At 50.9% G+C, this 13,166-nt stretch overlaps 4 protein-coding genes across 4 annotated transcripts; 1 reads left to right on the forward strand and 3 right to left on the reverse strand.

Annotated features, from left to right (window-relative positions):
• Window positions 1-154: 154 nt before the first annotated feature.
• Mon1 (vacuolar fusion protein MON1 homolog) lies at window positions 155-1,803 on the reverse strand. Its single transcript, XM_018638769.2, has 2 exons — window positions 1,615-1,803; window positions 155-1,450 (listed from the first exon to the last, which is right to left on the reverse strand). The coding sequence occupies exons 1-2, from the start codon at window positions 1,801-1,803 to the stop codon at window positions 155-157; spliced, it is 1,485 nt and encodes a 494-aa protein (XP_018494285.2).
• A 2,649-nt stretch (window positions 1,804-4,452) lies between these two features.
• Rrp45 (exosome complex component Rrp45) lies at window positions 4,453-6,242 on the forward strand. The gene is made up of 5 exons (XM_018638748.1): window positions 4,453-4,874; window positions 5,067-5,305; window positions 5,450-5,569; window positions 5,700-5,895; window positions 6,013-6,242. The coding sequence occupies exons 1-5, from the start codon at window positions 4,718-4,720 to the stop codon at window positions 6,240-6,242; spliced, it is 942 nt and encodes a 313-aa protein (XP_018494264.1). The 5' UTR covers window positions 4,453-4,717.
• Window positions 6,243-6,292: 50 nt separating this feature from the next.
• Ctu2 (Cytosolic thiouridylase subunit 2) lies at window positions 6,293-7,707 on the reverse strand. Its single transcript, XM_029110927.1, has 5 exons — window positions 7,544-7,707; window positions 7,197-7,444; window positions 6,992-7,086; window positions 6,714-6,902; window positions 6,293-6,589 (listed from the first exon to the last, which is right to left on the reverse strand). Exons 1-5 carry the CDS (start codon window positions 7,705-7,707, stop codon window positions 6,293-6,295), a joined length of 993 nt encoding a protein of 330 aa, XP_028966760.1.
• Window positions 7,708-9,111: 1,404 nt separating this feature from the next.
• LOC114828111 (uncharacterized) lies at window positions 9,112-10,184 on the reverse strand. Its single transcript, XM_029110936.1, has 3 exons — window positions 9,919-10,184; window positions 9,677-9,823; window positions 9,112-9,331 (listed from the first exon to the last, which is right to left on the reverse strand). Exons 1-3 carry the CDS (start codon window positions 10,117-10,119, stop codon window positions 9,266-9,268), a joined length of 414 nt encoding a protein of 137 aa, XP_028966769.1. The 5' UTR covers window positions 10,120-10,184; the 3' UTR covers window positions 9,112-9,265.
• Between the last annotated feature and the right edge of the window lie 2,982 nt (window positions 10,185-13,166).

The following is a 13,166-nucleotide window of genomic DNA, read 5'->3' on the forward strand; positions in this document are numbered from 1 at the left end:
ATTATCATTAGATTTCATTCTATATCATATGAATTTACACTCTACCCCGTGTCTGACTGACGCTTCTAAATGAAGCTCTTCATAATTCACATGAAATGCACAGAGTATCTAGTCGTTGTAAGAGATCCATTCAGGACTCGCTGGCGTGGTTGGGTCAGAACGTCGCCGAGTTCATAATGAACAGTCGGTCTTCTTCCTTCTTGATCCAATAGAGGAGTTTGTTCATAGCTTTCACAGCGCCCTCCTTCGATATTAGAGGCTCAAAAGTCGCGTACAATTCGAAGCCTACCATATGCCAGCCGAGCTGAGTTTCTCTCTCGCCTGCACAGTAAAGAATCTTCAAGGGCCGTCCGGAATTGAACATTCTAGCGTGAAGCAGATGGTACAATCCGATCAGACGACGCTGACTATCCTCCTGGAGGTAAACGGTTTCGTAACGGGGAGAACTCAGCTGGGCTGATGACTTCGCTTTGTAGATAAAGTGACGTAGGTCGAAAATGCCCGTTTCACGGGCGGAATACCCGGCCATTTTCACAGACTGGGCTATCACAGGGAAGAGCTTGTTCTTCGTCATCCGTTCAACGATTTTCGCGCGGCACTCCTGCAGCTCGAAGAATTGGTCACGCTGAGCGCTTATCAAGAGGAGACACGACACGCATTCTTCGTCGAGATACGACACGTGAGCGTGCAGGAAAGCCGCCGCGTTGAACTTCGGCAAACAGATCGGGAACCAGGTCTCGGCATCTTTGAGGTTCTGGGAGCTTTGGACAAGATTGAAGATCAAGTGCAGATCTACGGGATGGAGTTGATAGCGCTTCATTCTCCCCATGGTGACCAGATGATTGTCGGCGACTAGGATTGCGAACACGAGGTCTTTCACCTTATTGCACGATTGCACGATTGCCTGGGTGATCTGATCTCGGACGCTGGCGGCCAGAGGCAGACAGCGCACGGCCCCGAGCAGGAAACTCGGATCCACATCCATACGATCAGCTAGAGCGTCGAATTGTTTTTCCGAGCCGCCTAAAATTCTGCGTAGATCAAAGTTGCTGCGTTTTTCAAAAACATTCGTGAGAACCGTGTGCGTCAGGACGCAGACGATCTCGTTGTACATGTAGAGTAGGTGGTTTTGGAGCTGTTGGAAGGAGAGGAACGGGTCGCTGCTCACGCCGACCAGTACGAGGGGCAAACGGAGAAGATAAACGAAACGATGTTTCCCCGCTTTCATGAAACGGATCTGATCCTGGTTCCGATTTTGAATGCAGGACGATAAGGCCTGCATGATACCCATGGTGGAAGCGAGAAGATCTTCGTCTCCGTGCCGCGAGTATATCGGCTTTCCGGCTTCTGAGAAAACGAAAATGTGCTTCCGGTAGGCGGTGAGGTCGATCGGCTCCCGGGACTCCTCTTCGTGAACTTCGCATGATGACTCCTTCGAAGAGTCTCCGTTCTCAGCCTGTAAAATACCGGAGTTAGATCGTCGGTCCCCCTCTTCCGTGGAAGAGATTAGCGTATGAATCAGAGTCTCGATCGGCCAGCAAAACGTGTGAATCGTCAGACGTCGGTTAGGAAACTCGGATCCTATTGGATGATAATAACTAGAGACCACTTGACGCAAAAGCGGGTATTCTCTCTTACTGTGCTTGGAAGCCTCTCGTCGAAGCCCTCTTTGAAAGCCAAGCGGGGGCTTTCGACCCCTTCATGTTCCAATAGTCCTTCCTCACTGATTGGGATGATCATGGACTCCAGAGCTCCACCTGGCTCCAATTCCAAATCCTGAACTTCATTGTCGTCGGTATCCATCGTCTAGCTCCGGGAGCGTAGGAGGAGAAAAACTCCACCCCACAGCGGAGTTCGTTCAATTCGAAAATTAAAGTAGTCGTTGACAAATGTTCTTGCTGTAGACCGGAATCATTCTACGAGGGGAGACGCACGGAGCTTCGAGCAAGGTCCAATCTTTTGTCCCCAGCGCGGGTTTGGTACTGCGCACAGTCACCCTTGCGATGTAATTTGATACGACGGCCCGGAACTGCCACTCGATCTGTAGTCGACCCGACGGAAATCCGCCCGAGTTCTGCAGAGGACTGCTCCACTGCTCCGTTCTCGTGAGCCGTCGCATTCGAAATTATGCCCGGTCTCGTGTTGATAAACAAGTCTCGGTAGCGCAACGCTCGCGCGCGCATAGCTCTCAGGCTCAGGATTCGCTCTCAACTACTTCGGCTCGCTCGACTTGGATGGATGAGCCGGAAACCCGGAGGTTGAAAGCCCAGCAGCGGCCCTCCTCGTGCCTAGATAACAGGCCCCGCGTGTCAAGGTTCTTGTCCTCATTGATGAACATTCCCTAGGCCGACTAGAATGATATGCCGAAGATTGTGAAGGAATCGGAAGTCGTGAGCATCATATACGCATCGGACTGTCTGGGTCAATGTCCCTTGTGGATCATTTCGGAAAGCTTCTGGGCTCCGTCAGGAAAGCCAAGGAAAACGTTCTCCCGGGAGTTTCAGGAATGTTTCGTTCCCCTTGCAGATCTTCTGCTGTTCTTTGCGACTCTCTTTCGACCAGCTTCTCCGTCTCTGACAACGAGCCGACATCAAACAGCATGAATTATTCCTTAAGATAATTTTCCATACCCTATTCACATTGCTCAACACCGCAGCCTGAGCTCTTGTCGGGGACCGTATCTGTTGGCGTTGATACTCTGAACCTCGAAAGAAGCTCAATGTGGTTGCGACGGAGGTCTCTGGCGACGCAGGGCGCGGAGACGTGCGGAAGACGAGTCGGTCCTTTGCCGTCTCTCGGCGCCAATCCCAAGGTTCAGGACGATGGCTTCGACCACTGATATTCTATCATAAGCGTTTAGTCGAAGAACAGCAAGTGGGCTCCGGACAAGGCGTTGAAGTTAGTAAGGTGATTGCCAGTCGGAGAATAGGGCATGTATCCGTACCATAGAATGCCACAAGACTGCAGGAGCACGGGAGAAATCAAGCTCGGGGGGTATTGGGAACAGGGACATTGACGCCATGGTATCCGGAAATCGGATCGCGTCGAAAGCTGGGCAGGGAACGACCGACTCTCCCTGAAGATGCCGGTCTCCCTCTGCCGGCTGACCCGTGCTTGAAGCATGAATGGAGGTGCAGAGCTTCAGATACACAAACGGGAACGCCGTTCCGCACCCTCGGGTCTTCAGCAGGAATCGAGCGATGCTTTGTGTGACGAAAACACCACAGAAACAGCATTGCTCGTGCCCCGAATGCGCTGAGGAGATCCGGGCGAGGAGGCTGCTGAGTCATCACAAACCTTCGCGGATTACACCTTCGCCGGAGTCCAAGACGCCCCTCGGTATCTAGACGCTATCCGAAACGAGGAATCTGACCCTCCGGCTCGCACCGCTTATGATGACTCACAATCAGGAAGCCCAAGAGGAATCGTCAAAAGACTGAAGGTGGTCACATATCGAGCCAGGTCATTCATGTCTCAGATCTATTATTTATCACTAGACGCTCTAGGACTCAATCACGGCGGAAGAAGCCGGCGTTCACGGAGGATCATGCCTCCGACGTCTTCTTCGTCACGTTTGTCCCATCCAATGCTCAATGCTGTTCATCGCTGGATACAGCGGGAGTAAGTTTCCGCATACGATACCCGACTCGTTCCTGTACATGAGGGCGGCCTCAGGAGCACGGCCTTGATTATTTTGTGCCGTGAGGAAATGTGGCTCACGGATCCTTTGGGTCGTTGGTGAGAGGAAGTCTCTTGTTCTGTTAGCACATGAGGCTTGGGCCAAGCAGAATTCTCAGCTCAAGTGCGTGGCACCTCAAAAACATGCGGAGCCTCCCTTCGCTGTGAAAGTTTTGAACTGGAGCGATCCTGCTCGGTTGAATGCGAAATACGCCATTCCAAGACAGACAGATTGACTTCCAGCGATCCGAATTACATGCTGTATCTCAACGACGGAATGATATACGATACGCTGCAGTCAGACCCTCAGCGCGAGCCCGAGTTCGAGCCTTGGTCCGTCGTGACGGAATTATGCAGCAGAGAAAGAGTAAGGAGCTCCCGGCCCGGAGGTTGGCCCCGGGCACTTGTCCGGAGGAATGAGATTATCCGGTCAAGGCTTACGAGTGGAGCTCTTTTTCTCTCGGCTCATGTCGCCGTTCCTTCCGTAATACTCGGGAAGTCCGGAAGCCACCCCGATCGCCTTGGACAATCGTCCGAACCGCGACCGCTCCCTATCCTGAATACAAGCGATTGCGCTCAACGCAGCGGCTATCCTTGTGCCTCTTCCTGATCCACACAGCGGTCTCTTAGCTCGGAAAAGTTTATGGGTATTTCACCCGGTTCTCCGACCGCCTGCCGCCTTGGGGTCCGGGAGATGCGTCCATCCAATGGTTCAGAATGTAAATAGTGCAGGTACTGCGGCCTGGCCCGCGCGCACACACCGCCTCTGTGAGGCGATTGAAGGAATCTTCGAAAAGCACTGCACCGGTATCGAAGATTCTCACAAGTATCTGAGGCAGCATTGTTCGGAGATTTTCCTGGAACAAGCTCGACGTTGTAGGGCTTGTGGTCCGGAGAGACACCCGAAGTCAGTTTCGACAAAGTATCCTTTGTGGGATTTCCTTCTTTTCTGATCCAGGGATTTAATTAACCGAGAGAGAATTCCAAGCATCACCGAGCATCGTGATTCGCCTTAAGGACTCAGCCGTACATATCCAACATGTTGTCCTTGGATCCACTCTCGGATGTGGAAACGAACTTCACTCGTCGAGTTGTCCTCGAACAGACCACCAGAGCCGACGATAGAACTCACAGAGAGCCGAGAAAGTTGAAAATAGCCTACCTGAGTGAGCCGGGAAGCTGTATCGTATCTCTGGGTAAGCCGAGCTTCACTTCATTCAATCGGTGGCCACTCGAGTCGTTCGCTGGAATCCTGGATCCATATGGAGCGCTGGGACCGGAACGGTGGCACTTTTCGACTCGAATCAACATGAAGTATCAATTTGGTGCCGCGGAGCAACTCACTGCTCGCCTCGAATCAGCACTTTTTGAAAAGTGAAATATTTCAGGCGATACAAAGGTTCTCGCTCAGTGCTCTGCTCACATATGTGAGCCGAAGCCTACGCGACCAAATGAAGGCCGACTCGCAATCCAATTCGATGTCTCGCCTGTCGCAGCTTCACTCCAAGATTCTAGAACAATGGAATACCGGGTTGGCATTGGCAGGCTCCTCGATCGAGTCATCAGGGACTCCGAGTGTGTTGATCTCGAAAATCTCTGTTTAGTGGCTGGCGAACGAGCATGGGAGGTGAGGGGCTGAACTTGCCAAACTACGCTTTGCAGTCATTAGGTATTTCTCGGTCATTAAGCATTGCCCTAATGACTAACCGAGAGTCGCACTGCCAATATTTTGGATCAAGTCCTTTTTTTTCAATTATCATCGAATTTCAAGGTGAGGGTGGATGTCGTTCTCATGAACCTCGGTGGGAATGTCGCAGAATGTGCGAGCATAGCATCAGTTGCCGCCTTGGCTCACTTCAAACGCCCGGAAGTCACTATCGTGGGCAAAGAGGTAATATTCGCGCTCCTTCTACGTTTTATCTTCGGTGCGAGTTCCTTCCAGACCTCCGGAAGAGCTCTGGTACTCATCGCGAAATTTTCCTGTGGGGTCTGAGCACTTTCTGAGAAAATCCCGCCCACAGATGACGGTTCACCCAGTTACCGAACACGAACCGGTGCCTCTCCACATATATCATTATCCCTATTGTTTGAGCTTCGCCTTTTTCGAAGTCATGGACACCGAGAAGCAAGCTGAAGAAGATGAAAAAGGAGATGCGCCATCTCAGACCGAGACAATCCTGGTGGATCCCTCATTCGAGGAAGAAGCGTGTTGCGATGGTATGTTCGGTGCGGAATGCTCCTCCATAGACCACGGATCTCCCGTCGAATCAAGGCTCCAATTTTCCCCCATGATATGATTGCGAACGATTCTTCTGAGCGAACTTTTCCTTTCAGGGATCTTGATCGTCGGCGTCAACAGCCACGAAGAAGTGTGTGCCCTGCAGCAGAGAGGTAGCGTCCTGACGGCGGACCAGATCGAGTTGTGCATCAAGTTAGCCTGTTCGAGGGCGAAACTCATAACCGACACAATCAAGAGACAGCTCGCCTCAAAAAGCGGAACAGACATCGATACGATAGATCCGGAATCCGACCAGAAGGAGGAAGGCTCCCGAAGCAATAAATGATAGGATGTTCTCAAACACGGAAAAAATCGGACCTCATTGACTTTGTTTCTTTAATCAATTGAAATTTGGCGACACGCATGACATCTATTGGGGATCTGTTTCTCTAATTTTAGCGTCGTAGATAATTCAGCCGAGATCTCGAGAGCTTGCATCGCACCAACAACGTCCGTTGGATTGAAGCAACCGCAGTGATCGCACACCGATAGGGGACTCTTCGAGTCCGCGGCGATCTTATCTGCGGTCCTCCATATCGTGGGGACAGTGCTCGGGAAATCCGCTTGCAGCCCGTCGACGAAATCCTGACTGAGCCGTTGTATACTGCTCGGGGATCTCTTCTGTGTAGGAACCTGGGGAATTTAAGCCGGCTTAATGACGATTCGGAGCCTATCGTATAAACATGATCAATGATGAACGAGGCTTGAGGAGTCAAGCTCCTCCGGATTGAGACGGTTGAGAATCCCTGGCGCCCACCTCGATACTGTACAGCTTCAGGTACCGGTCGAGCTCTTCCTCAGTGAATTCTCTCAACGGCCGCAGGAGTACGACGCCGTCTCGCTCCAGAGATACCCCCGTCCAGTCCGGTAGCTGTCCACCCCTCCCGAGACTGATTGACGTCAGCATGATGTGAGCCAAATCGCTACCGGTGTCGCAAGTGAAAACCTTGGAGCAGAAGAGGCCTGTCAGAATGACCACCGAAGAAGCACGATTCGTTGAGGAATAATTCGGAAAGGATTCTGTGGAATTTATACTTTGGAGAAATTGTGTTTTCTGGCGAACTCGATGACAGCCTTCTGCGAGACCAGGCTTTCGTTGAACAGTTTCAGAGTGCTGTTGCGCTGAGGAGCGGCTGGCGGAATGAGCGGAATTCGCAATGATTTCTCATCCAGCTTGAGGTGTTCTATGGGTTCGAGAGGAACTTCGTCAATAATATCGAAAAGAATATCCGCGATCCCCGCTCAGCTGCATCTGAGCTGATCCGCCGCCATCTCTCGGCGATTTTAAAATCGTTGAAAATCGTACCGTCATAACCTTCCACAAGAGCAAACTTGAACTCGAACTGGAGTTTCTTCTTCAGAGCAGTCTCATTTTCTTTCTCCAGAACTTCCAGCAGATGCCGCATCGCAGCGGCACCGAGAGAAGAGTTCTGCCACACGAGAACCCGATCACCAGGTTTCATCAATTTCGTTTTCCCCACGGTGGATCTGTGGAATAATTTCGGTGTCGATGAATAGCGCCGAGCTTCATCCTGGAGATTCCCATCGGAGGTGCGCGATACTCGAGGCTCTGTCAATGAAGCCAACCTGAATTTGTGATGACACGCTTCGAGGTAACACGGTCTGCAGTAGCCGTTGACTTTTCTGAGGACGAACTCTGATAACTGCTTGCACGAGACGCATTTTTTTGTCTTATCCTCATCGGGAACAATCCGCTGGAGTGATTCACAGCCGCCACTGTTGGAACACATGGTCGATTCTTGGCGCAGGAGAGAAATTCCTCGAAGTTCTTTCCGGAATCGAAGGGACCCGCTCGAGCGAAAGTCGACGCACGGCTCCCTCTGAGTATAAGAAGTTCTGTTCCTCGGATGAAACAGACAGGCTGTCAATGATTCAGGACGAACTCTCCTTGGTTTTTCGAAACGCTTGATTCGTCGGGCAGCCTGGGAGAGGGCAACGCGATAATCATAACAAACCCGCGTGTGTCCCGGCACTCGCGTATATTACGTCGCAGGGCTCCTGCGTTCCCTGGATTCTAGAATCGCATTTAGCCAGCCCATTGACTTAGAGCCGTCTCCTGATCGAATACAAGCGATTCCTCTGTTCCGTGCGAGCTCCGAAGGTACGGATCTAGTTTACCACATGATAGAACGCTTGCTCGCGATATAATGGAACTTGGTAGAAATACGAGACACTCCCGCACCTCACTGCAGTGCAAACAGACTACAACTATATGCGGCACAAATATCATTCGAACCACGGGCGAATGTTACTCCCTCGTTTCCACAAAAACCGTCGCGTCTTTTCGCCCGTTGCGTCTGCGAGCACTCGATTTTGGGTTGTGCAGGATGGCGGAGCAGCAGATAGAATCTGCGGGATCGGAGTGATTCCTGCTATTCCGTGAGGAGGAGCGAGACCAGTGTTTTATTATCCAATCGATTCCAATCATAATCGTAGGGAATAGGGCTAAGACTTCTTCACGCGTCTCTTCTTCGCGACCTCCTTAGCCGGGGCGAGCTTGCGCTTTCTACCGGCTTTGACGGTCGTTTTCCGTGAGGCTCCCTCTTTTCTCTTGGACGATTTCTGGCTCTCCGATGCGAGCCTATTCTTTTTCGAGCTCCTCGTTTCCCGTGGCGGGGTCGGCGTCTCTATCGGATGACGGAATTGTCGCCTTGAGCGTCTCGGCTTCCGCTTGGGTGTACCGTCGTGATTCGACACATGGCTATCTTCTCCTGTTGAAGTTTGCGACTTCTCGGAGCTCCCGCATACCCCTTCGCCGGATCCGTGCTCCATGATTCTACGTCGTACACGTCAGCTGAGAATCAGACTAAGGAATATCGTAGGGGGCAACCAGGCCTTCTTGAGTTAGACCTTCCAGAGTCTGGATGTTCTCAGCAAAGAAAACTCACCAGGGGACGATCTGCTCTCGCTTGCGGAGCAGTCCTATTGGCTGCTGATGATAATGGACAAGACACGACAGACTGCGGTGCTTCTTTGTCGCTTATGTATAATCGTACTCTCAATCAGACACCTAGAACCGCCGCGCCGGCAGAAGCCGGATCAGCTGCCAGCATAATTTTCTCGCATCTGAGGCTCCCACAAGCTCTCCGATTGCTGAAATCACACGTTGCTGCAGCTCGAGGGAGAACACCGACTCCCAATCTCAGGCTCTAAACCTTTATTCCATTAAAAGACTCATTTGGGTACGGATCATGATATCACAGATTTTCAGATGCTCGGGGGGGGACACCGATGGCATTTCCGAATACGATCAGTGCTGACGTGGTGACTGTTGAGAAAAAGTCGATCTCAGATTTTGCGGCAAATCTTCTCGAGCGGTTTCCGTGGCGCAACCTCTTCGTCCTTGCATTCGACCTGGAGGAACATGACGGTAGATAGATCGACCTCGGGAGAGAATCCACTGCTCCCAATCGATAATAATCCGAATGCGGTAATGCAGCGGTGACAGCGGCACGCAATCAATGGAGACTAGAATGATTCTTTGAAGCGATTCCTTGAAAACTATAGGACATCTTCATTCTCTCCGAGTGAGATATTGATCCTCAGAAGTCGTGGTGAGTTGTACAGGTTCTCCTTATCGAGGAATGAACTCTATGATTCTAATTGAGAGCTTCGTTCGAGGACTCCCACGCGTATTCCTCAAATCGCGGATTACTCATACCGGAGCGGCTATTGAGGCTTATCAAAGATTGGACTGACCTGATAGCAAGTAGGTTCCCCGAAAATGAACGAATAAACTTGTCCGCGATATCTACTGACGATGGTATCGCAGCGGTAGGTGTGATTTGCGTCTTTTTTATCAGGTTTAATTATGAAGGAAAATGAGTGCGCTAAGCGCTCCAAAACCTAGAGAAAAGTAAACAGCCTTAGTTGATATTACGGGTCTTCCTACGGGTGGGGATATGTCGATCGGCAGCTGATGTCTCCTGACTAGGACTCACGCTCGATGTACTGTGCCTGTAAATATCGGTTTCGGACTCTTTCGTCACGATCCGCGGATATTTCTTGGCTAAGGCGTCGATCGCGATCATCTGGGCGTCAGAAGTCCATTCGGTGTCTGCCTCATTAATGCCGTGCACTCGATTGAGCACGCAGAGTAGTATTGCTGCTTCGGTGATACACAGAGCTAGAACAGACCTCATGGTACCGATGACCGTGAAATAATAGAACTCTATCGCGCAAGATGACTCTCAACTAGTCTGTTTGTGCGAGAACAGGAAACGTTCGAGTCTATAGACCTCCTCAGTCATGTTTTCAGGAAGCGAAAGAGTCACGGACGGAAGAGAACGGCAAGTGGAGAGAATCTGGATCAAGGGCGTGATTCTAGAAGATAACCTGACCGAGGGGAACGGGAGGAATTTTGAGCGAAGATTTGCGTCTCAGTTCGTCCACGTCTCGCACGCTTTTTTTGCGAGCCAACGTGGGATGGAAACGGTCGATTGAGCTCTATCGGATAAATCGTCGCTGCATCCGTCGATCTCTCATCAGAGCCCTCCCGTGAGCTTCAAGGGCGAGATCCGTATTCTTCGGCATAGGATCTCTCCGGGTTCTAATCGGGAGTGAAATCTGTTGCCGCTCACGAATTTGACTGATTCTTCAGCGATCCTAGAGCTCACGGCCTGGAGCTCACACTCAGCAACGCTCCGTTTTCCGGAACCACAAGCGGGACGCGCCGAAGTGGGCTCCACTCCAAGTCTCGAGTTTCTTCCCCGTCGTCGTTTGCAATGAAAGGACTTTACAGATCTGGGTAAAGCCGCAGCGTGTCCTGGCCATACTTGACCGAGCCTGTTCTAGGAGCTCTAAAGTGACCAAATCCGCGCTCGAACCGATCGAGAGACTCAATTGAATCTGAAATCCGGTCCAACCGTCGACATCGACTGCTTCGGAGCTCCCAGATCGATTTCGGGAGCTGTCCCTGGTGCATTCAAATGATCATCACACAGCCGGAAATGGAGCTCCAATCGCGATAAGTCCAATGTCTCCGCTCAGATCAGGGATCCGCAACCTTCTCTGCTCCACGACACCCTAAGAGGAACACCTACTCCAAAATTGAGATCGACTTTCTTCATCACAACATCTTTATATCATGGTGATTATACGATGGTGATACTCCGTCCAATACTCATTCCTCCAACTTAGTCTACATCCTCAAAGTAGTCTACATCTGTGATACGAGAGAGGAGTTGGAAGCCAAAATGCAGGCAGATCTCACGAGCATCACTAAATGGTGCGAGGAAAACTTCATGATGTTGAATATTCAGAAATCCAACTACATGACATTCGCTCGAGGAAACCAGCCGACACCTGATCTGAGCGTCGTGTTAGATGGAGCTGCATTGGCAAAGGTCAGGAAGGCGAAGTTTCTTGGCTGTGTCCTGGATGAGTCACTCGACGCAAGCCTACACTGTGAAGAGCTCACGAAGAGACTGAAACGATCCACTTACATTGTCAAGACTCTATGTGAACTGACAGGAGTGGGAATCGGAAAACTCGTTTACGAAGCTTACATTCAATCGCATCTAAACTACTGCCCTGGATTCTGGAGTATGTCGACGAAGAAAAACCTACTACGCCTTCACAGGCAACAAAGCAGAGCCATAAGAATTATCCAGCCAGATCTCAGCAAGACTGGCAAAAAACTGTTGACAGAAATGGATTTCCTGCCGCTACCGCTGGCCATTACGTACAACCTCTGCACCTTCATTCACCAACAGCTCACCCACAGAGGCCCGCAAACGCTCGAATTTGAACTCCTCGAACAGGAACGAGCAGAAGTACCCGAGCCACAGAGACACGAATCATCAAAATCCAAAAGAGGAACACGACCTCCGGCACGAAATCATTCTATGTAAAAGCAGCCAGATTATGGAACAATCTCCCACCCGACATCCGAACCACAGACTCTGTACCATTATTCAAAAAGCGACTCAGACTATACCTACTGCACTGTCAAAATGACAGGCTGATGTTTTTCTGAACCCATACAATATGAGTATCTCCGATAGTTTCAGCGACGGCCACACTATTCCAAGAATGAGGCCGCGCTGTCACTGTCGCCCCCCAAAGATAGAAGGCCTGGCCCCCGCGGAAAACGCCAAAAAGGAAAAAAAAATCACAACTCGAAAATAAACCATGCTTACATCAAAAAAAAAACTCAAATGTGAGATTTCCTGCTGCTTTCCACAAACAAGCGATTCGAGATCAGGTTTAACATCCGCGAGATAAAGAGCGGCAGGGACACCCAATCTACTACGTAGCTTTGTCTTTATGATCGACGAGAACTCGTAGGAAACTCCAGTGCGAGGGCTGGAAAGAACTAGGATGGGTTCCGGGACCCCCCGGGGGGTCTGCGAGACGCCCTTCGGGTTCGCGACCCCCCGGTTGCGGATCCCTGGCTTGGATGATCACGGGAGTCGGAAGGGTCGCGTGAAGCCTCGTAGGCTTTGAACTTTGGCGCCAATGGCCCTTTAGTCTGCTGGCGCGTCGTCTTCACTGTTTATTTGTTATTGTCGCATGTCAACGAAAGCTAACCTTCGTGTTCGTGAAGGATACTGATTCACTGATTCTCCTGGATTGGGGAATCAGCAGAATAGTCGATCATGTGGTGGAACATCCTGCCTTCGGCAGCCATCATCTGGGCAGCGATGATGGTTCCATCTTTGGCAGAGAAGCCCTTCCTATACCTGCGATACGGAAAGGTCTGTTCCCTCCTTGGCCAGTTTCTCGTCTCTGATGAAGCCTTCAATCAGAACCATCCGGATCTCTGAATATCAGCATCTCAGCAATATTCCAATCGGGGCTCTTAACTCCAATTTGTGATGTGTGCTCTACGGCTCCGCCTCGAGCTCCTCGAACCCAAGCTCGTGCTCGTTTTGAGTCCGTGATGCCCACGGTCGACAACACGTGAAAATTACCGAATCTGAAACTTTTCAGGCGACTTATCGTCGGGTCCTGACCAACAAAGAGGCTTGGTACTACCTCCGAGACGAGAGGTTGGGCGACGGCGATGTGTACAAAACCCGGGTGAGTGCTCGTTCTGTCATCACACAGAGAATGAAAGGAGAGCGCATCGAATCTTCCGCCATGGATTTTCTCTGATACCGTGCAGGCGATGGTCTGAGTGAGAAACACCATATTTTCTTTCAGGGGCTAGAGAATATACCTGACCCGGAATCATAGACAGACCATG

This window comes from Galendromus occidentalis, unplaced genomic scaffold (genome assembly GCF_000255335.2).
Source record: "Galendromus occidentalis unplaced genomic scaffold, Mocc_1.1 scf7180000077170, whole genome shotgun sequence".
Lineage (NCBI taxonomy): Eukaryota > Metazoa > Arthropoda > Arachnida > Mesostigmata > Phytoseiidae > Galendromus > Galendromus occidentalis.